The following is a 21,853-nucleotide window of genomic DNA, read 5'->3' on the forward strand; positions in this document are numbered from 1 at the left end:
GCGCACACAATAACCACTGACTTTGTAACAGACTGGGATTTACTGTGTATAACTGTATATAAAGAGCTACAGTCTGATGCCAAGGTTTAGGCTGAGTCCCGAATGGCACCCTATTCCCTATGTAGTTCCCTACTTTTGACCATGGCCCTGGTCAAAAGTAGTGCACTAAATAGGGAATAAGGTGCCATTTGGCAGACATTTAAAGGGGAAGCTGAGAGATGGAGCTCTAGCTCATAAATCTTTCATGAAGGCGTCTCGAAAAAGAAGTTACCATATGAAACGATGTTTGAAATAACTTCTTTTGATCCCTCACCATGAAGACTGCATTTGTAAACAAACCATAGCAGACATAGATGCAGGGCCCAATGCTATTCTGTCACGATGCTATTCTGTCACGATGCCTGCCTCCAGTTAATGTGACATGTTTTGATTCCATCATTTAATTTGACATTTTAAATAGCCCATTTGCTTTTAGATTATATACTAAGATAAATTATGGCAGAGGGTAGAGCTTTCAAAAACCAAGCTTCACAACATAGTCGGGTTGAGGTGTAGACGGCATTTAGGTTTTAAATATATTTTTGCATAGCCTGTAGTCAGGGATTTTATCGCTCTTTTAGTTATTGTTTTATCAATGTTTTTTCCCAAAAGGTTATCTTTACTTTTAAGATGTTCTCTTAATTGTTCCCATGTATACTTTTCTGTTTCTTACTGAGATGTCTCCTTCTGGCTTAGAATACATGACAATATCAATATTATTGATTCTGTGATATAAAAAGATGTCACGGAAAGTCAGATTTGCTGTGCCCTCCCTAGTCACTGTAGCATTGCAGAAGACACAAAGACATTGTGTGTCTGCCTGCCAGTGTTCCTTTCAGAGGTATCTTACAATAGGAACCAGTGAATAGTGAAAGGATTAAGTATGAAATTGCAAGCATTTGTAGTCGAGCATTTCCAGTCAACAGGCCAAATTTCATCAGACATCCAAATGTCGAAAGGGGGAAACTTCAATGTTGGTCTACAGGGCATGACTTGTAAAGGTAGTAATTTATCTTTAGGCTTTGAAGCAGTGTTTTGCGCATTAAATTAAATGTATGACGACATGCACTTTCTGCAGTGTTTGTAACCAGGGGTTACATTTGGGATGGAACATATTGCATGATGTAATGTCATTAGCATTTTTTTTCCCGCTACCAGAATACTATGTGTGACCCAAATTAATACATTTCTTAAACTCTTGCAAACCCTTATCCAATATCTATTTATGTGTATAGTGTACTGTATAGTAAACCTGCAGGTACACACAAAAATACTATAGTTTACTATAGTATAAATACTATAGTTTAAAAGCTATTGTGTGTCTATATACTCTAGTATTTACTCAAGTTTTTTTGTGGACATTACTGTAGTATTCACTGTAATATTTACAGTACAATAGTGTTTTTTTCAGATATTACTGTAGTATACTATAGTATTTACTGTTGTTTTTGCAGACATTACTGTAGTATATTGGCTATAGTGTTTTTGTTTTATTATCTTTTACTTAGAAGTGGAGGCTTTCCCCTTGAGGAAACCTACTGGACAAATACTAAAAGAGCACATTTTCCCTAACCTGTAGGGAACACAATAATATGGTCTATACTTGGCATGTGGGTTTCTCACTCATGGTTGGCACAAATTGGTTTATTTAACCGGTTGAGAGTTTTTTTTGTCACCCTTAGTGAACATTACTCAGAGAAAATACATATCACATATGGCGTTCCACAAGGTTCGATTTTGGGTCCGATACTGTTCAGTTGATATATGTTACCCCTTGGCAGCATTATCATAAAGCACTGCATTTATTTTCACTGCTACGCAGACGATACACTGCTTTATATTTCTGTGTCACCAGAGTATTTTAGCTCCATGGCTAAATTAGACTTAGTGATTTAAATACTTGGATGCTCACAACTTCCTCCAAGACCAGGCCTCGTCAGTGGCGCAGTGGTCTAAGGCACTGCATCGCAGTGCTAGAGACGTCACTACAGACCTGGGTTCAATCCCAGGCTGTAGCATAACTGGCTGTGATCGGGAGTCCCATAGGGCAGCGCCCAGCATTGTCCGTGTTACGGGAGGGTTTGGGCTTCACTTGGCTTATTGCTCTCTAGCAACTCCTTGTGGTGGGCCTGGTGCCTGCCACAAGGTTGTCAGTTGAACAGTGTTTCCTCTGACACATTGGTGTGGCTGCCTTCTGTGTTAAGAAGTGTGGTTTGGAGGGTCATGTTTCGGGGGACGCATGACTTGAGTTGCAGTGATAAGACATGATTGAAATTGGGGAGAAAAAAGGGGTTAAAATACCCCAAAAAGACAAGACCGAGGTACTTATTGTTGGAGCCAAAGCTCAGAGAGAGAATCTAGAGGCACATTTTAATTCAAGAGCAATAAAGATAAAACACCAGGTAAAAAACCTAGGAGTTATTTTAGATTCTAAACAACATTTTGAATCACACATTAGCAATGTGATCAAAATAGCTTTTTACCACCTGAGGAACATTGACAAGGTGCAGCCGTTTCTCTCTCAGGGTGATGCAGAGAGACTCATCCATGCTTTTATCACAAGCAGGCTTGACTACTCTAATGCTCTTCTGTCTGGTCTACCCAAGAAAGCCATTGGATAAGTGCAAAACATACAGAATACTGCAGCACGGGTACTGACCTAGACCAAATGGAGAGCACACATTACATTGGTTTTAAGGTCTCTGCACTGGCTGCCTGTGAGTTTTAGAATTAATTTGAAGATTCTTCTATTGGTTTTTAAATCAATCCATGATTGTACACCCCAATACATGTCAGACATGCTTTTAAGTTATATACCCAGTAGGTCCCTCAGGTCTTCTTGCGCTGGCCTTTTAACTATCCCAAAGCCTAGGACCAAGAGGCATGGAGAGGCAGCCTTTAGTTATCATGCCCCCAGCCTCTGGAATAGCCTGCCAGAGAACCTGAGGGGTGCTGAAACTGTGGACATAAACTAATTTTCAGGACCCTGTCTTTCAAAGATAATTCATAAAAATCCAAATAACTTCACAGATCTTCATTGTAAAGGGTTTAAACACTGTTTCCCATGCATGTTCAATGAACCATAAACAATTAATTAACATTCACCTGTGGAACGGTCGTTAAGACACTAACAGTTTACAGACGGTAGACAATTAAGGTCAGTTATGAACATTTAGGACACGAAAGAGGCCTTTCTACTTACTCTAAAAAAACACCAAAAGAAAGATGCCCAGGGTCTCTGCTCATCTGCGTGAACGTGCCTTAGGCATGCTGCAAGAAGGCATGAGGACTGCAGATGTGGCCAGGGCAATAAATTGCAATGTCCATACTGTGAGACACCTAAGACAGCGCTACAGGGAGACAGGACGGACAGCTGATCGTCCTCACAGTGGCAGACCACGTGTAACAACACCTGCACAGGATCGGTACATCTGAACATCACACCTGCGGGACAGGTACAGGATAGCAACAACAACTGCCCGAGTTATACCAGGAACGCACAATCCCTCCATCAGTGCTCAGACTGTCCGCAATCGGCTGAGAGAGGCTGGACTGCGGGCTTGTAGGCCTGTTGTAATGCAGGTCCTCACCAGATATCACCGGCAACAACGTCGCCTATGGGCACAAACCCACCGTCGCTGGACCAGACAGGACTGGCAAAAAGTGCTCTTCACTGACGAGTTGCGGTTTTGTCTCACCAGGGGGGATGGTCGGATTCGCGTTTATCGTCGAAGGAATGAGCATGACACCAAGGCCTGTACTCTGGAGCGGGATCGATTTGGAGGTGGTCTGGTCTGGGGAGGTGTGTCACAGCATCATTGGACTGAGCTTGTTGTCATTGCAGGCAATCTCAACGCTGTGCATTACAGGGAAGACATCCTCCTCCCTCATGTGGTACCCTTCCTGCAAGCTCATCCTGACATGACCCTCCAGCATGACAATGCCACCAGCCATACTGCTCGTTCTGTGCGTGATTTCCTGCAAGACAGGAATGTCAGTGTTCTGCCATGGCGAGTGAAGAGCCCGGATCTCAATCTCATTGAGCACGTCTGGGACCTGTTGGATCGGAGGGTGAGGGCTAGGGCCATTCCCCCCAGAAATGTTCTGGAACTTGCAGGTGCCTTGGTGGAAGAGTGGGGTAACATCTCACGGAAAGAACTGGCAAATCTGGTGCAGTCCATGAGGAGGAGATGCACTGCAGAACTTAATGCAGCTGGTGGCCACACCAGATACTGACTGTTACTTTTGATTTTGACCCCCCCTTTGTTCAGGGACACATTAGTCCATTTCTGTTAGTCACATGTCTGTGGAACTTGTTCAGTTTATGTCTCGGTTGTTGTATCTTGTTATGTTCATGCAAATATTTACACATGTTAAGTTTGCTGAAAATAAACGCAGTTGACATTGAGAGGGAGATGTTTCTTTTTTTGCTGAGTTTACTTAAAAGAGATCTTAAAACACAAATGTTTAGCTTTTCCTTTTTATCTTGTTTGTTGTGTAGTAAATATTTTAACTTTTTTATTTTAATTTGTCAAATAATGCCTGATTTGATTTGAAATTGGGATATGGGGGAGGAGAATGGATGTGGTATATGCAAATTAAATATCAAATCAAAGTTTATTTGTCACGTGCGCCGAATACAACAGGTGTAAACCTTACAGTGAAATGCTTACTTACAGGCTCTAACCAATAGTGCAAAAAAGGTATTAGGTGAACAAATAGGTAAGTAAAGAAATAAAACAACAGTAAAAAGACAGGCTATATACAGTAGCGAGGCTATAAAAGTAGCGAAGCTACATCCAGACACCGGTTAGTCAAGCTGATTGAGGTAGTATGTACATGTAGATATGGTTAAAGTGACTATGCATATATGATGAACAGAGAGTAGCAGTAGCGTAAAAGAGGGGTCGGTGGGTGGCGGGACACAATGCAGATAGCCCGGTTAGCCAATGTGCGGGAGCACTGGTTGGTCGGCCCAATTGAGGTAGTATGTACATGAATGTATAGTTAAAGTGACTATGCATATATGATAAACAGAGAGTAACAGCAGCGTAAAAATAGGGGTTGGGGGGCACACAATACAAACAGTCCAGGTAACCATTTGATTACCTGTTCAGGAGTCTATGGCTTGGGGGTAAAAACTGTTGAGAAGCCTTTCTGTCCTAGACTTGGCACTCCGGTACCGCTTGCCATGCGGTAGTAGAGAGAACAGTCTATGACTGGGGTGGCTGGGGTCTTTGACAATTTTTCAGGCCTTCCTCTGACACCGCCTGGTGTAGAGGTCCTGGATGGCAGGCAGCTTAGCCCCAGTGATGTACTGGGCCGTACGCACTACCCTCTGTAGTGTCTTGCGGTCAGAGGCCGAGCAATTGCCGTACCAGGCAGTGATGCAACCAGTCAGGATGCTCTTGATGTTGCAGCTGTAGAAAATTTTGAGGATCTCAGGACCCATGCCAAATCTTTTTAGTTTCCTGAGGGGGAATAGGCTTTGTCGTGCCCTCTTCACGACTGTCTTGGTGTGTTTGGACCATTCTAGTTTGTTGTTGATGTGGACACTGCTCCTGCTCCACTACAGTCCCGTCGATGAGAATGGGAGCGTGCTCGGTCCTCCTTTTCCTGTAGTCCACAATCATCTCCTTAAGATGTCAATACAGTCTGTAGTGTATACATACTACGTGTTATTACAGTTTAATACAGAATTATATAGTAAGTACTACACATGATCGAGGGCTACTACAGTGTGTAGTATAGTATGCTACAGTTTACTATAAAAATCTACAGTAAGGACTGCACATGATCAAGGGATACTACAGTGTGTAGTTTAGTATTCTGCAGAATTCTAAAGTATGTCCTGTAGTATTATTTTTTTTATTTTTATGTGTGTAGGGTTGCAAAATTCAACAAACATTCACACGTTTTTCAGAAGTCCCAGTTGGAGGATTCACAGATTTCCTTCTTATTCCCTCCTGATTCCAGGAATATTCCAACCCAGATTTTGGGAAAACCTGGAAATTCTGGAAAAGTTACAGGAATTATACAACCCTAACTGTATAGAAGACTACTGTAACACCTCCCTCTCGCTCAGCACAAAGCATGGTGTGAGAAGGAAAGGAGCCATACCCTATAATCTCAAATGGCACCTTAATCCCCAACAGTGCACTACTTTTCATACTACTCTGGTCAAAAGTTGTGCACTTCATAGAAAATAGGGGAAGAAACCATGCCATTTGGGATGAAACCTATGAGACAGCCAACTGTATCTTCAATTCTAATTCAAATCCAACCATGGCCACTCAGACAGAAGCTGTCAATTTGAATGAGCCTGCACTTTCTCTTCTGAGGAGAACATTGAATATGAAAAGAAATTCAGCAACTCTGAAATATCCTGATGAAGGTATTTGCCAAAACACTTTGGTTTTAACAATAACATATAGATTTTTCAAACAAACCTCAATTTCTACTACTGAGTTGCTGAATATGTTTTCATCTTCAGTTTGCTGTTCATGCACCTTGGTTTGAAAGCGCAGCACCACCCTGTTTCTCTCTTAATCTCTTTCCTTCAACCCTCTACCCATCTCCTCTTTTCTTTCTTTCTGTCTCCCTCCCTCCCAGGTTGGTGAGTGGCATTCGGAGCACGGTCTGTCCATGGAGAGCAACATCAACCTCCTCATCATGGCCGGCACCATCTTCAACACCACCCTCACCATCACCACCATCTTGGTGAGCGCAGCTTCTTTTTTCGCCACACTATTTCAACGTGTGCAGGGGTGTATTCATTAGTGTACACGGTAGAAAAAAGTTTTGCAACGGAAAGCGAAAACAACCATTTCTTATTGGACAAGTTCAGGTAGTCCCGCCCCGTTTCAGCCTGTTTGCTTTCGCTCCTTGTGAACACGACCCTGTTTTTGGCTCTACTACTTGTTCCTTCTACTTGTTTTTAATCCATCTGCCAACTCAAGTAAGCACAAGCATACCAAGTGTTCCAGATGCTTTCACCGTTGACTTCAGGAAGATGAGAGACTGGCGTTTCTTCTTATTTGAGGTACAACCTAATTGGTGCCCTTAAAAAAAAAATGCGATTCCTCAAGGCTCATTCTCCATGGACTCTGTCTCTTCTAGATTTGCGTTTGCTTGACCTGGTCCGCTGGGTATGAAATACCGGCGCATGACTAGAATTTTCTCATCATTTTGTTACATGGAGACAGAAAAATGATCAAATGAACCTCTTCCCTTCAATCAACTGTAGATTCAGCCAGAATACTGTAGTTGGTAGCTACTGTTTTTTAATTGGTAGACACTGTGTGTGTGTGCGCGGCATTGATATTTTGTAGTCTTGGCTACATACATAGCCTTACTGTACATGGCCTTCAGCTTGCAGATTGATTGACTGGCACAATGGAACCAATAGAATAGTCGCAAAACTGCTGACCCCGCCCGTCTGACATCCCAGGCAACCTAAAGCAAGCTGCTTCGTTACCTCAAGTCTCAAATGAACACAGGTGGGAAATGTTGAGTCATTATCTTAATGAAGTGAGTTAAATATATTGTGAATTAACGACTGTGTGTGGCTCATTAAGGGATAACTGAGAGAGAAACACATTGGCTCAGAGCTTTAATAAAGCAGCCTAGTCAGAAACTGATGGAAACACAGAAGAACTGAGGGAGACCCAAGGGAGGGCATGAGTCATGGTTGAGAGACCTACGAATCACACTCGCACGGCTAGCCTAACACACACACACACACACACACACACACACACACACACACACACACACACACACACACACACACACACACACACACACACACTCTCTCTCTCTCTCACAGACACACACACACACACACACTCTCCCATTCTCTTTCTCTCACAGACATGCATACACACGCACACACACTCCCTCTCTCACAGGCATGTCCGCACGCGCGCACACACACACACACGCACACACTCTCCCATTCTCTTTCTCTCATAGACACGCTCCCTCTCTCTCACAGACACAGGCATGCACATGCACACACACACGCACACACACACACACACATGCACACACACTCTCCCATTCTCTTTCTCTTACAGACACGCACACACACTCCCACTCTCTCTCTGACACAGGCATGCACACCACACACACACAAGGTTATATCAGTTTGAAGCCTCTTGCAAGATAGCTATTATCTGGTGCTGAGTCTGAACCATGCAAATACACTCAACCACAATACACACATTCATATTCAGAGTGTTAATATTCACATGTACAGGGTTGGAGGTATGATTGCAGGGTACAGCGAAAATATTAGACTTCGAGCTCCAACATGCAGGACTAAGTGAAATAAAATTAGGAAAATAGTAATAAAAACAACAATATAAATAGCACGATACATAATACATAATGCATACATAATGACATAATACATACATAATGACAGCTGTGGCAGTGATGAATAAATAAATGTCCATTGAGGTGGAGGCAGATTAGACTGTTGAGGGGGTGGGGTGGAATGACTATAGGGGGAGCAGCAGCATGACCATTGAGTAAAATAAAATAAAAAAACATTATTTTTTATATATTTTTTATTTATTTAACCTTTTATTTAACCAGGAAAAGCCCATTGACACCCAGAGCCTCTTTTTCAAGGGAGACCTGGCCAAGATGGCAGCAACAACAATACATTACATAATTAGAACATACAACATGATCCAGCCAAAAAAATTGCATTTACACTTCTCTGTTACAGTCTCCCATCAATATTTTAAATTCATTCAGTGGCACTAACATATCTAGATGAAGCATGGATTGTAGATTATTCCATGCGTCTGGTGCACAAGAAGAGAAGGCAGTCTTGCCTAATACTGTGAATGTCCTGGGGACTTTAAGTGGCAACCCCCTAGCAGACCGGGTATGGTAACTGCTGGTGGTGAAGGAGACCAGACTACAGAGTTAAAGAGGGAGTTTACCCAAAAGGGCTTTGTAGATAAACACATATTTGTATCTTTCTGCGCATATAAAGTGAGGTCCAACCTACCATTTGGTACAATGTGCAATGGTGGGTGAGTGACTTGGCATTTGTAATAAAGCGCAAGGATGCATGATAAACAGAGTCCAGTCTCTGTAAGACGGAGGAGATTGCATGCGTATACAACAAGTCACCATAATCAATTACAGAGAGAAGTTGCCTGAACAATCTTCTTTCTAGCCATAAGCGGGAAGCAAGCCTTATTACGAAAATAAAAACCCAATTTCAATTTAAGCTTTGTCACAAGATTATCCACATATTAACAACTGTGACAGTGATGAATGTTGTTTTGGTGGGGGTGGGGGGGGGGGGGGGGGGCAGCAGGAGAAATAATGTCCTTAAGGGGAGCAGCAGGTAAGGTAAATGAGAGTTGAGTGTGTGGGCGGGTAAATTTCCATGAGGGGGAGTAGTGAGGGGTGGGGGAGGGTCAATAAGGGGAGTAGTGGCTATTCAGCAGCCTGATGGTCTGAAGGGTAGAAACTATTGGCCAGTCTTTCAGTTTTTGCCATGATGCTCCTGTACTGCCCCCGTCTGAATGATTAAAGCGTGGATAACAGGACATGGCTTGGGCGCTGGGGTCCCTGATGACCTTCTTGGCCTTCCTGCGACACCTGGTGCGTTCGGTTGCACGTACCACCCTGTGAAGAGCCTTGCGTCCGCGGCGGGGGAGTTGCAGAACCACGCTGGTTCTGCAACCAGGCTGATGCAGCCTGACAGTATGCTCTCGATGGTGCTCCTGTAGAACACTGTGAGGGCCCTCGGGGACAGGCCGAATTTCTTCAGGATCCTGAGGTTGAAGAGTCGCTTAAGACCATTTCAGCTTCTCTGAGATGTGTATGCCAAGGAATTTGAAGTTATTGACCAGCTCCACGGCGGCCCAGTTGATGAGGATGGGGGCATGTCCAGTCTGGTTCCTCCTGAAGTCCACAGTCAGCTCCTTTGTTTTGCTAACGTTGAGGGAGAGGTTGTTTCCCTGACACCATGCCATCAGAGTACCTACCTCCTCCCTGTAGGCTGTCTTGTCATTGTTGGTGATCAGGCCTACTGTCGTATCGTCAGCGAACTTGATGATGGAGTTGGAACTGTGTGAGGCCACGCAGTTGTGGGTATACAGGAAGGGACTGAGGACTCACCTTTGTGGGGCCCCCGTGTTGAGTATCAGTGTCAAGGAAGTAATGTTGCCAACCTTCACCACCTGGGGGTGGCCCGTCAAAGTCCAGTACCCAGTTGCATAGGGAGGAGTTCTGACCCAGGGTTCTGAGCTTTGTAATGAGCTTATAAGTCACTATGGTATTGAAGGCCAAGCTGTAGTCGATGAACAGCGTCCCGACATGCATTCCTTTTGTCCAGGTGTATAAGGGCAGTGTGCAGTGCAATACTATTGCATCGTCCATGGATCTGTCAGGGCGGTAGGCGAATTGGAGAGGGTCGAGTGTGTCGGGGAGGGAGGAGTGATATGGTCTTTGACTAACCTCTCGAAGCACTTCATGATGACAGAAGCACTTCGTGATGACACACCAGTGCATGCGAATTCACGCTAACACATGCACAAACTGCCCCCCCCCCACACACACACACACACACATATACACACACACACACACACACACACACACACACACACACACACACACACACACACACACACACACACACACACACACACACACACACACACACACACACACACACACACACACATCTCAGCTTGCACCAGTCTGATGCCCCTTCATGCAGGAGAATCCCTACGTGATGCTGAGGCCCGAACACCAGGCCCTGGAGGGCAACGAGCGCTACGAAGGATTTTGTGTAGACATGCTGCGAGAGCTGGCCGAGCTGCTGCACTTCAGCTACCGTCTGCGGCTAGTGGCGGACGGCGTGTACGGCGTGCCCGGTGCCAACGGCACCTGGACGGGCATGGTGGGCGAGCTCATCTCTAGGGTGAGCACTGAGTGAGTGTTGCAGTGTGATTGTGGCTAAAAATCTTCTCCCTCTCTATTCACTTATGTTTGTATAGTAAGGGTAAGGTGATGTCTTGATGTCACAGGTACTGCAGTCACAAGTTATACCACATGTAGATAGAAGATAAATGGTGTAAAAACCCTGTTGTAGCGATATTGTTTCATACCCAGCCATCACCTGTGTCTCAAGACGTCTCAAAACATGGTGATGGCTGGGTATGTTATTGCTGATTACACAAGATATGTTTACTACTCATCCTCCTGAAATAGTCATTGGAAGGGGATTGTCCTTTAAAGATAACATTCCAAATAACAGATAATAAACATACATTCATGTTAGGATCCAAACAATATATTTTGATTTTTAATTGAATCTGATTGAAGAATTAAATACCCAATAATGACAAAGTGCTTTTAGAAATGTTAGCAAATGTATTGAAAATGAAATACAGAAATATCACGTTTACAGAAGTATTCACAGCCCTTTGCCATGACTCTCTAAATTGAGCTCAGGTGTATCCAATTTCCTTTGGCCATCCTTGATGTCACTAAAACTTGACTGGAGTCCCCTGTGGCCAATTTCATTGTTTGGACATGATTTAAAAAGAAACACACCTGTCTATATACGGTCCCACTGTTGACAGTGCATGTCAGAGTGGAAACTATACCATGAAGTCCAAGGAACTGTCCGTAGAGCTCCGAGATATGTGCTTCATCACAATTCTATCTGGGGAAGGGTATAAAACAATTTCTAGAGTGTGAAACATTTCTAAGAGCACAGTGGTCTCTATCATTGGGAAATTGAAAAAATATGGAACTACCCAGACTGTCTAAAGCTGCCAGCCAACCAAACTGGGCAACCGGGCAAGAAGGACCTTGATCAGGGAGGTGACTAAGAACCCAATCACCAACCCTACTGTGAAGCATGGTGGTGGCGGCATCATGCTGGGTGGCAGGTAGCCTAGTGGTTAGAGTGTTGGACTTGTAACCAAAAGGTTGCAAGATCAAATCCCTGAGCCGACAAGGTAAAAAAAAAACTGTTGCTCTGCCCCTGAACAAGGCAGTTAACCTGCTGTCATTGAAAATAAGAATTTGTTCTTAACTGACTTGCCTAGTTAAATAAAGGTAAAATGCTATGGGGAAGTCTTTCGGTGGCATGGACATGCACTGAACGTAGATCTTTGCCCCCAGTCAAAGGTTGTTTGCACTCTGAAGCAGGTTCTCATTAAATATTTGCCTGTGTTTGGCTCCATTCATTGTTCCCTCTATCCTTACCAGTCTTACCAGTCTCCTAACTGGTATTTAATGACATAAATTAACTTACCAGGGAGCAAAGATCACCGGCTCTACTTAGATTCTTGAGGCCTGGATTTTGAATAACCTTCTACACACATTTAGCAGACACTTTTATCCAAAGTGACTTAGTGGTGCATGCTGAATTCTTCTGTGTGGGGGGCCCCAGCAGGAATCGAACCCACAATCCTGACGTTTGATGTGCTATGCTCTACTAACTGAGCCACACAGGACCAGTTTGCCATATTTACCTGTCGCTAACTGCAGTAGGCTAACTGTTATCTCTTCCAGAAAGCTGACCTGGCAGTAGCGGGGCTCACCATCACCTCAGAGAGAGAGAAGGTCATTGACTTCTCCAAACCCTTCATGACCCTGGGCATCAGCATCATGTACACAGCACATATGGTGAGACACACACACACACCTACACACACACACAACCATGCTTAGAGAACATGTTAAACAATGGTAACCAACTTTAATCCAGGAGGAAATATAGAATGAAGTTGCCCCTAGACTCTGATCTTGGGTCAGTTTTTTGCAGCTGATCCTAGATCAGTTCTCAAACTGTGCGCAAAAATATTTGAGACTCAAAATTGAGCTCAGGTGCATCCTGTTTCCATAGATGTTTTTTTATTTAATCTTTATTTAACTAGGCAAGTCAGTTAAGAACAAATTCTTATTTAAAATGACAGCCTACCGGGGAACAATGGATTAACTTCCTTGTTCAGGGGCAGAATGACAGATTTTTATATTGTCAGCTCGGGGAATCGATCCAGCAACCTTTTGGTTACTGGCCCAACGCTCCAACCACTAGGCTACCTGCCGCCCCCATTGATCATCCTTAAGATGTTCCTACAACTTGATTAAAAGTCCACCTGTGATAAATTAAATTGATTGGACATGATTTCGAAAGGCACACACCTGTCTAAATAAGGTCCCACAATTAACAGTGCATGTCAGAGCAAAAACTAAGCCATGAGGTTGAAGGAATTGTCCGTTGAGCTCCGAGATAGGATTGTGTCGAGGTACAGATCTGGGGAAGGGAAAATGTCTGCAGCATTGAAGGTCCCCAAGAACACCGTGGCCTCCATCATTCCTAAATGGAAGAAGTCTGGAACCACCAAGACTCTTCCTAGAGCTGGCCGCCCGGGCCAAACTGAACAATCGGGGGAGAAGGGCCTTGGTAAGGGAGGTGACCAAGAACCTGATGGTCACTCAGACAGAGCTCCATAGTTCCCCTGTGGAGATGGGATAATCTTCCAGAAGGACAACCATCTCTGCAGCACTCCACCAATCAGGCCTTTATGGTAGTGACCAGACTGAAGCCACTCTTTAGTAAAAGGCACATGACAGCCTGCTTGGAGGCACTAAAGGACTCTCAGACAATGAGAAACAAGATTCTCTGGTCTAATGAAACCAAGATTGAACACTTTGGCCTGAATGTCTGGAGGAAACCTGGCACCATCCCTACGATGAAACATGGAGGTGGCAGCATCATGCTGTGGGGGATCTTTTTCAGCAGCAGGAACTGGGAGACTAGTCAGGATCGAGGGAAAGATGAACAGAGAAAAGTACAGGGAGATCCTTGATGAAAACCTGCTCCTGAGTGCTTAGGACCTCAGGCTGGGGCGAAGGTTCACCTTCCAACAGGGCAACGACCCTAAGCACACAGCAAAGACAATGCAGGAGTGGCTTTGGGACAAGTCTCTGAATGTCTTCGAGTGGCCCCGCCAGTGTCTGGACTTGAACCCAATCGAACATCTCTGGAGAGACCTGAAAATAGCTGTGCAGCGACACTACCCATCCAACCTGACAGAGCTTGAGAGGATCTGCACAGAATAATGGGAGAAACTCCCCAAATACAGGTGTGCCAAGCTTGTAGCATCATACCCAAGAAGACTCGAGGCTGTAATTGCTGCCAAAGATGCTTCAACAAAGTACTGAGTAAAGGGTCTGAATACTTATGTAATATTTCATTATTTTTACTTTGACAAACCTGTTTTTGCATTGTCATTATGGGGTATTGTGTGTAGATTGATGAGGGGGGGAAACTATTTTAATCAATTTTAGAATAAGGGTGTAGGATAACAAAATGTGGAAAAAGTGAAGGGGTGTGAATACTTTCCGAATGCACTGTATGTATATAATATTTATTTTTTTACTCTTCTTGTAATAGTAGAATGCATAAGGTGCAATTTCAAAATTGGGTAGTGCATCATCCGTTCCTCTTGTCATGTTAGTCATTGCATACCTTAGAGCTATTTATAACTTTTCAGAAATGTCCAGATCAACTAGCCCATGTCAGCTAACGTTTTTCTATTTAGTTTTTTTTTAGCCCATAAATATTGTTGCAATTTGTTTGGTCACTTAAATATCACATCAATTCACCTTAGACATGACAAAATATGTAGAATTGCAGGAAAAACGCTTTAAACCTGCAAAATCTTACAAAATTCTTGAACAGTGCTTGTGCCCCAGTGCTTGTGCCCATGGAAATAGACGTGACGATGTTCCTCAGGGCTGGAAGAGGGGCCCCGAGTGAAAAAGTTAGGGAATCCCTGTCCTAGATCATATTGCATATAGTGTATGGGCAACTTCTACCCGGAGCATCCTGGAGAGCCTACAGGTAGTGCAGCCTTTTCTTCTAGCCTAGTGCTAACACACCAGCTTTGAATCATCAACTAATTCTCAAGACCTTGATTGGGTGAATCCAGTGTGTGAGTTCTGGGGTGGAACACAACCCTGCACACCCTGAAGCTCTCCAGGACCAGGGTTGGTGACAATTGGGCTCTCCAGGATCAGGGTTGGTGGCAACTGTTGTAAGAGGTGCTAGATCATAATGGACTGATTCATAAATGTAATATATGACTATGCTGATACTTTGAGTGTACCCCAATTCATTGTTTCTCATCAACCATATCAATGAGTGAATACAACTATCCTGGCAACTGTTGAATCTCCATGGAATTGCTTTATAGCCTGGTGGATCCAGAAGGAACACTACTTTCACTATTTGTTTCTCTCTGCTTATCAGTCTGGCTTACAAACAATAGATGGGCGAAGTGAAAACATAGTGAACATAGGTACTGTCCAAGCGAAATGATTTATGTTCTTGCTTCTTTAGACACGTCGACCAGGCTACTGGTCCTTCCTAGACCCCTTCTCTCCAGGCGTATGGCTCTTCATGCTGCTGGCCTACCTGATCGTCAGCTGTGTGCTCTTCCTGGTGGCCAGGTAAGTGTGCAGCTCAACACTGACACCTACAGATGCGGTCATCCTGTACAGTTGAAGTCGGAAGTTTACATACACTTCGGTTGGATTCATTACAAATATTTTTTCAACCACTCCACAAATGTCTTGTTAACAAACTATAGTTTTGGCAAGTTGGTACGGACATCTACTTTGTGCATGACACAAGTAATTTTTCCAACAATTGTTTAGACAGATTATTTCACTTATAATTCACTGTATCACAATTCCAGTGGGTCAGAAGTTTACATACACTAAGTTAGCTGTGCCTTTAAACAGCTTGGAAAATTCCCGAAAATGATGTCATGGCTTTAGAAGCTTCGATTAGGCTAATTGACATCATTTGAGTCATTTGGAGGTGTACCTGTGGATGTATTTCAAGGTCTACCTTCAAACTCAGTGCCTCTTTGCTTGACATCATGGGAAAATCAAAAGAAATCAGCCTAGACCTCAGAAAAAAAATTGGAGCCCTCCACAAGTCTGGTTCATCCTTGGGAGCAATTTCCAAATGCCTGAAGGTACCATGTTCATCTGTACAAACAATAGTACGCAAGTATAAACACCATGGGACCACGCAGCCGTCATACCGCTCAGGAAGGAGACGTGTTCTGTCTCCTAGAGATGAACGTACTTTGGTTCGAAAAGGGCAAATCAATCCCAGAACAACAGTAAAGGACCTTGTGAAGATGCTGGAGGAAACAGGTACAAAGGTATCTATATCCACAGTAAAGCGAGTCCTATATCAACATGACCTGAAAGGCAGCTCAGCAAGGAAGAAGCCACTGCTCCAAAACCGCCATAAAATAACCAGACTACGGTTTGCAACTGCACATAGGGACAAAGATTGTACTTTTTGGAGAAATGTCCTCTGGTCTGATGAAACAAAAATAGAACTGTTTGGCCATCGTTATGTTTGGAGGAAAAAGGGGGACGCTTGCAAGCCGAAGAACACATCCCAACCGTGAAGCACGGGGGTGGCAGCATCATGTTGTGGGGGTGCTTTGCTGCAGGAGGGACTGGTGCACTTCACAAAATAGATGGCTTCATGAGGAAGGAAAATTGTGTATATATTGAAGCAACATCTCAAGACATCAGTCAGGAAGTTCAAGCTTGGTCACACTATGGGTCTTCCAAATGGACAATGACCCCAAGCATACTTCAAAAGTTGTGGCAAAATGGCATAAGGACAACAAAGTCAAGGTATTGGAGTGGCCATCACAAAGCCCTGGTCTCAATCCTACAGAAAATGTGTGGGAAGAACTGAAAAAGCTTGTGCGAGCAAGGAGGCCTACAAACCTGATTCAGTTACACCAGCTCTGTCAGGAGGAATGGGCCAAAATTCACCCAACTTATTGTGGGAAGCTTGTGGAAGGCTACCTGAAACGTTTGACCCAAATTAAAGAATTTAAAGGCAATGCTACCAAATACTAATTGAGTGTATGTAAACTTCTGACTCACTGGGAATGTGATGAAATAAATAAAAGCTGAAATAAATAATTCACTCTACTATTATTCTGCAATTTCACATTCTTAAAATAAAGTGGTGATCCTAAGACAGGGAATTTTTATGAGGATTAAATGTCAGGAATTGTGAAAAACTGAGTTAAATGTATTTGGCTAAGGTGTATGTCAACTTCCGACTTCAACTGTATATACTGGCACCCTTGCCTGATTCACTATTTATTCTAAAATAGGTTGAAATTGAAAAAACATTGGGTGTTGACACATGTATTTGTTTGAGTTACATTTTTGTGTGTGTCCTGTGTAGTTGTATCTAAACTGAAATTGAGATTTTTCATGTTAAAAATGGGCTGGACTAAATTATTCAAAATTCTAATTAATTTGGTTAGAGGCAATGATTCTCGTTTACTCTGTAATTTATCTCAACTGTGGTAAATAACAGTTGCCTACAGGGTAAAAATTGTTATTCAACCAGTTTTGAAAAGGAAATAAAAAAACAGAACATTCTGTACCATTCCACTCCATTGTAAAGTGCAAGGGTGCCAAAATATTTGACCACATCTGTACTGGCAGTGCTGTGGAAGTGCAACAAGCGCTCTATTCTGAACCTGCTGTCTACTTTCCACTTTATTTTTCCTCACCACATTTTGCGACCTGTCTGGTAGGCACAAAAGGGAGGAAATAATTTGAAAACGGCAAATTAAAATTAGCAAACTTATTGGTCAAGTTGTATCTTATCTCACCTGTTTTCAAATTGTTTTCTTCTGTTGTGTGCCTATTCAACACGATCATAGATGTACGCTTTAATTTTCCCTATAATGACAACCCGGTTTTTATTCCCCAGGCTAACGCCGTATGAGTGGTGTAGTACTGAGCCATGCTTGCGGGGGCGCTGTAAACTGGTGCTGAACCAGTACACTCTGGGAAACAGTCTGTGGTTCCCTGTAGGGGGGTTCATGCAGCAAGGCTCAGCCATCACCCCCCATGCCCTGTCCACACGCTGCCTCAGCGCTGTCTGGTGAGTAGACTACACAAGAAACCCCTACATAGGGACTGAATTGACCCAACGGCACGCAAATACACACACACAGACGTTGTACATTTGCCAACACAAAAATAACCATTGGCCATTCACATTAACATTGATACACCCCCCCTGGTATTGATGCACTGCATGCTTACCATGCTGTATGAACCAATTTGACTGTCTCGCGCTAAACAAGACTCGCACCTCAATATGCAAATGGGGCTTGCACTTAATGGGGAGCCTTCCTGTGTACTAAGCAGCTTGTGCTGTTCCTTCCTGCTGCAGGTGGTTCTTCACCCTGATCATAGTGTCCTCCTACACAGCCAACCTGGCTGCCTTCCTCACCGTTCACAGGATGGAGGTGCCCATCGAGTCTGTGGATGACCTGGCAGACCAGACCACCATAGAGTACGGCACCATGCAGGGAGGGTCCACCATGACCTTCTTCCAGGTAGAGAGAGAGAGTGTGTGTGAGAAAGGAGTCATAATGCTTGCTATCTCACACGTAGTTTCCCAGCGAACAAAACCTCTATCACAGTAACATTGTTTCAACCAGTTTTCCTTCTGGGTTATATATAGCCCACTGATTTTTATCTCTCTCTTGCTTGCCCACAGAACTCTCAGTACCAGACCTACCAGCGCATGTGGAACTTCATGCATGCCAAGCAAACCAGTGTGTTTGTGAAGAGCACGGAGGAAGGCATCGACCGGGTGCTCAACTCCAACTACGCCTACCTGTTGGAGAGCACCATGAACGAGTACTACCGCCAGCGCAACTGTAACCTCACCCAGATAGGAGGCCTGCTGGACACCAAGGGCTACGGCATCGGCATGCCACTGGGTAAGACCTGTGTTATTATCTTCAGAAGTGCACAATGTAGCTGTTTTTTGGACTGCCTTAAAATAGTTTCAATCTTTGAACCTTCTGAATCGTCCAGTGTTTGCTGCACCAAGAGAATAAAGTGTTATATCTGCAAATACAAAGAACTGAGAGGCTGGGATTCCATACTTCTGTAGTTGGTCAAACGAGAGCAGTGACCACTTGTCATAAGGAAATGATTCCCTTTTCTGCCCAAGACTTCAATATGCTGTCTTTGAAGGGAGAGGTGGATTATTGCAAAGGTCTGTATAAGGGGATAGAGGCTTGCTTATTCCATTTCAAAAATCTGTGCCGTTTCTAATTCTCTTATTGAGTCTATTATAATAGGATTATCAGACACCGGTTATGTAGCTCTTTGAGAAAGAAAACATCTGAAAGTTACCTTCAGTGTTCTTATTGGAGAAGTTCATAGTACCGCCTTTGTTTCAAAATGTTTCTCCTGTTTTGTGCCCACTGAACACAACCCTGCTGATAGAATGTCTATAATTAGGTGATCTGAAGTTATTTGCGGTTTATTCATAATTTAGAGTAAACTGTATTCTATGTAATCAGGCTCAGTGTACCGGGACGAGATCGACCTGGCCATACTCAAACTCCAAGAGGACAACAGGCTGGAGATCCTTAAGAGGAAGTGGTGGCGGGGAGACAAGTGTTCCAAAGAGGATGACCATCGAGCACAGGGTACACTTTCATACACAATCTTAACTACTGTCCATAGACAAGAAAATATACAGTATCAGTGCATATTGTCTCTAAACTGAAGTTATAGAACTGCTGGAATTGGAACCACAATCTGCTGACTTAAAGTCAAGTATATATTTATTTATCATAGTACACAACAGAAGACGACACTGTGGGGAAAATCTCCCAGCATTCAACAACTATATACAGCGATGGTGATGCACATCAATGTCAAGAGAGTAAGGCTGGGATTCAATCTGATCGCGTGTCATAGGCATTGCAGCTTTTAAAGGCCATGTTCCTGTGTTTGCGGAGCTTCCATTCACGGTAAACGCTGCATATGCCGACTCAATTTGAAATAGCCTTTAAAAGCCGCAATGCCTTTAACCCGCGATTGGATTGAATCCCGGCCTAATTTATGGAAGTTTATCACCATTAGACCACTAAGATCTCTTTTGTTTCTCTTTCTCTCTGTGGTAGGGCTGGGCATGGAGAATATAGGTGGGGTCTTTGTTGTCCTGTTGTCTGGTCTACTGCTGGCTGTGTTCATGGCGGGGCTGGAGTTTGTCTGGGTGCAGCAACACTCTCCGAGGTCAGAGGTGAGGGGTCATCTGCAGCTGATCTCCCAGCTTAGTTGCCAGCTGCCCTCTTAGGGTCAAATCCTAACTTCCACTTAAGTCAATCTTCATTCAGGCCGTGATTCAACCCTCGGGGCGTTATAGAGCAGCGCACTATACAGCCAACAACATGTTTTAAAGGCATTTTCCCTGGCATTCGCAGAAATCGCATTCATAGTAAAAGCTGCACGTCATATAACGAAAGACATTACAGACAAAAATACTTTAATTTGCATACATTTATGCATTTGTTCTTCAGTATGTAAGGTTTCACACCTGAAGTTAAATAAACAAATTAGAACCTAGACCTCACGAAGAATGTAAAGCGGAGGGGAAAACAGCTTTAAACCAAAGCACTGATAACCAGCAATCCTTCTCCTCTGTTTCAAAAGATGACTGTGCAAAAGTTGGACTTATGGTTCTGCCCTTTCTGTTCTAGTTGTCCATGTGTACAGAGATGCTGAGGGCTCTCCATGGGATCCTGCTGTGTGAGGACAGTATGGCACTGCATGGTTTACGAGGCCCAGGGATATTACTACAAACAGACACTTCACTCCCAGAGGAGCATGGAGGGACCAAGACAACCACTTGCACCCTCAGTAATGGCATGGTGTGCGGGATGGACAACAGTAGCAGCGGTCCTATGGAGCCACGGTCTCATAGACTGGCACAGGAAGCCATTTTGGGTCCACGGGGCTGCGCTCACGTCCGCATCTGCCCAGAGTGCAGGGGATATAAAGGACTGCGGGTGCAAACACTGCCACCCAGAAAACACTCACCAGACCTCAGGGAGGAGAATGTTTAGTGCAGGGTTCCCCAACTGGCGATTTTATTTGGCCCTCCCAAGTTTGAGCAAAACTAAATATTATTTATTGTTGGACCTAAGACTAAAAACACATCGTGATTTTAATGTTGGAAACCTGTTCCAAAGTATTCCCACGGGTAGAGATATGTGTTTTCATTGTAATCTACTCACGTTCACACATGCCGTTTCATGATTGTCTAGATCGGGTTTTATAGAGCCGATTACGCCTGCGCACTGACGGCGTCATCACATCATCCAGAAACATTATAGACAGTGGATGAATATAAAATGCATCTTTGGCTGTGAGTGATAAAAAAAAAAGTTACTTGAATAATTTAATGGATGTTTTTTGTACAATGGTGAAGACTAAAGTTTTATTTGCAATTATCACATTTGACTTCTACGCGGCCATCTTTTTGGACTTGACTTCAGCTAAAATGCAATACCGAAAGTGTCCTGGGTTCAGTGGAAAACGTGCTTCCAGACTGGAACCCTGGGGCCTTAGCACCGACCCTGGTCCACTTGTCAGTCTTTGCACTTTATTTCATTAATGTACAGACCGGTTAATAACCCCTGAACCCAAAGATTGAGGATGGCGAAACGCCATTAGATGTCTCATCTAATGAAATAAAGTGCAAAGACCGACAAGTGGACCAGGGTCGGTGCTAAGGCCCCAGGGTTCCAGTCTGGAAGCACGCCCAGAGGACACTAGGACAGTATTTCAAAGACCCAGCTCCAACTAACGGCTAATGCCGCTCCCCACATTCCACTACATATGTGAGAGACACAGGAGCGTGGCTGTAGTCCAGTTCATTATTTTA

At 43.8% G+C, this 21,853-nt stretch overlaps 1 protein-coding gene and 1 non-coding gene across 2 annotated transcripts in view; one reads left to right on the forward strand and one right to left on the reverse strand.

Moving 5' to 3' along the window:
• LOC106603743 (glutamate receptor ionotropic, kainate 4) overlaps window positions 1-21,685 on the forward strand; it is a 75,280-nt gene extending 53,595 nt beyond the window's left edge. The window contains exons 10-19 of the mRNA XM_014197795.3: window positions 6,652-6,759; window positions 10,793-10,996; window positions 12,601-12,714; window positions 15,437-15,546; window positions 17,867-18,040; window positions 18,335-18,500; window positions 18,665-18,890; window positions 19,482-19,610; window positions 20,091-20,209; window positions 20,667-21,685. Coding sequence (XP_014053270.2) covers window positions 6,652-6,759; window positions 10,793-10,996; window positions 12,601-12,714; window positions 15,437-15,546; window positions 17,867-18,040; window positions 18,335-18,500; window positions 18,665-18,890; window positions 19,482-19,610; window positions 20,091-20,209; window positions 20,667-21,032 — 1,716 coding nt within the window. The 3' untranslated portion in view covers window positions 21,033-21,685. The remainder of the gene's footprint in view (window positions 1-6,651; window positions 6,760-10,792; window positions 10,997-12,600; window positions 12,715-15,436; window positions 15,547-17,866; window positions 18,041-18,334; window positions 18,501-18,664; window positions 18,891-19,481; window positions 19,611-20,090; window positions 20,210-20,666) is intronic.
• On the reverse strand, window positions 1,552-1,604 carry LOC123742631 (U7 small nuclear RNA). Its single transcript, XR_006769781.1, has one exon. It is a non-coding gene; the product is annotated as a U7 small nuclear RNA (small nuclear RNA).
• Window positions 21,686-21,853: the final 168 nt, after the last annotated feature.

The sequence above is a fragment of the Salmo salar genome, chromosome 04 (assembly GCF_965601325.2).
Source record: "Salmo salar chromosome 04, fSalSal1, whole genome shotgun sequence".
In the NCBI taxonomy this organism is placed as follows: domain Eukaryota; kingdom Metazoa; phylum Chordata; class Actinopteri; order Salmoniformes; family Salmonidae; genus Salmo; species Salmo salar.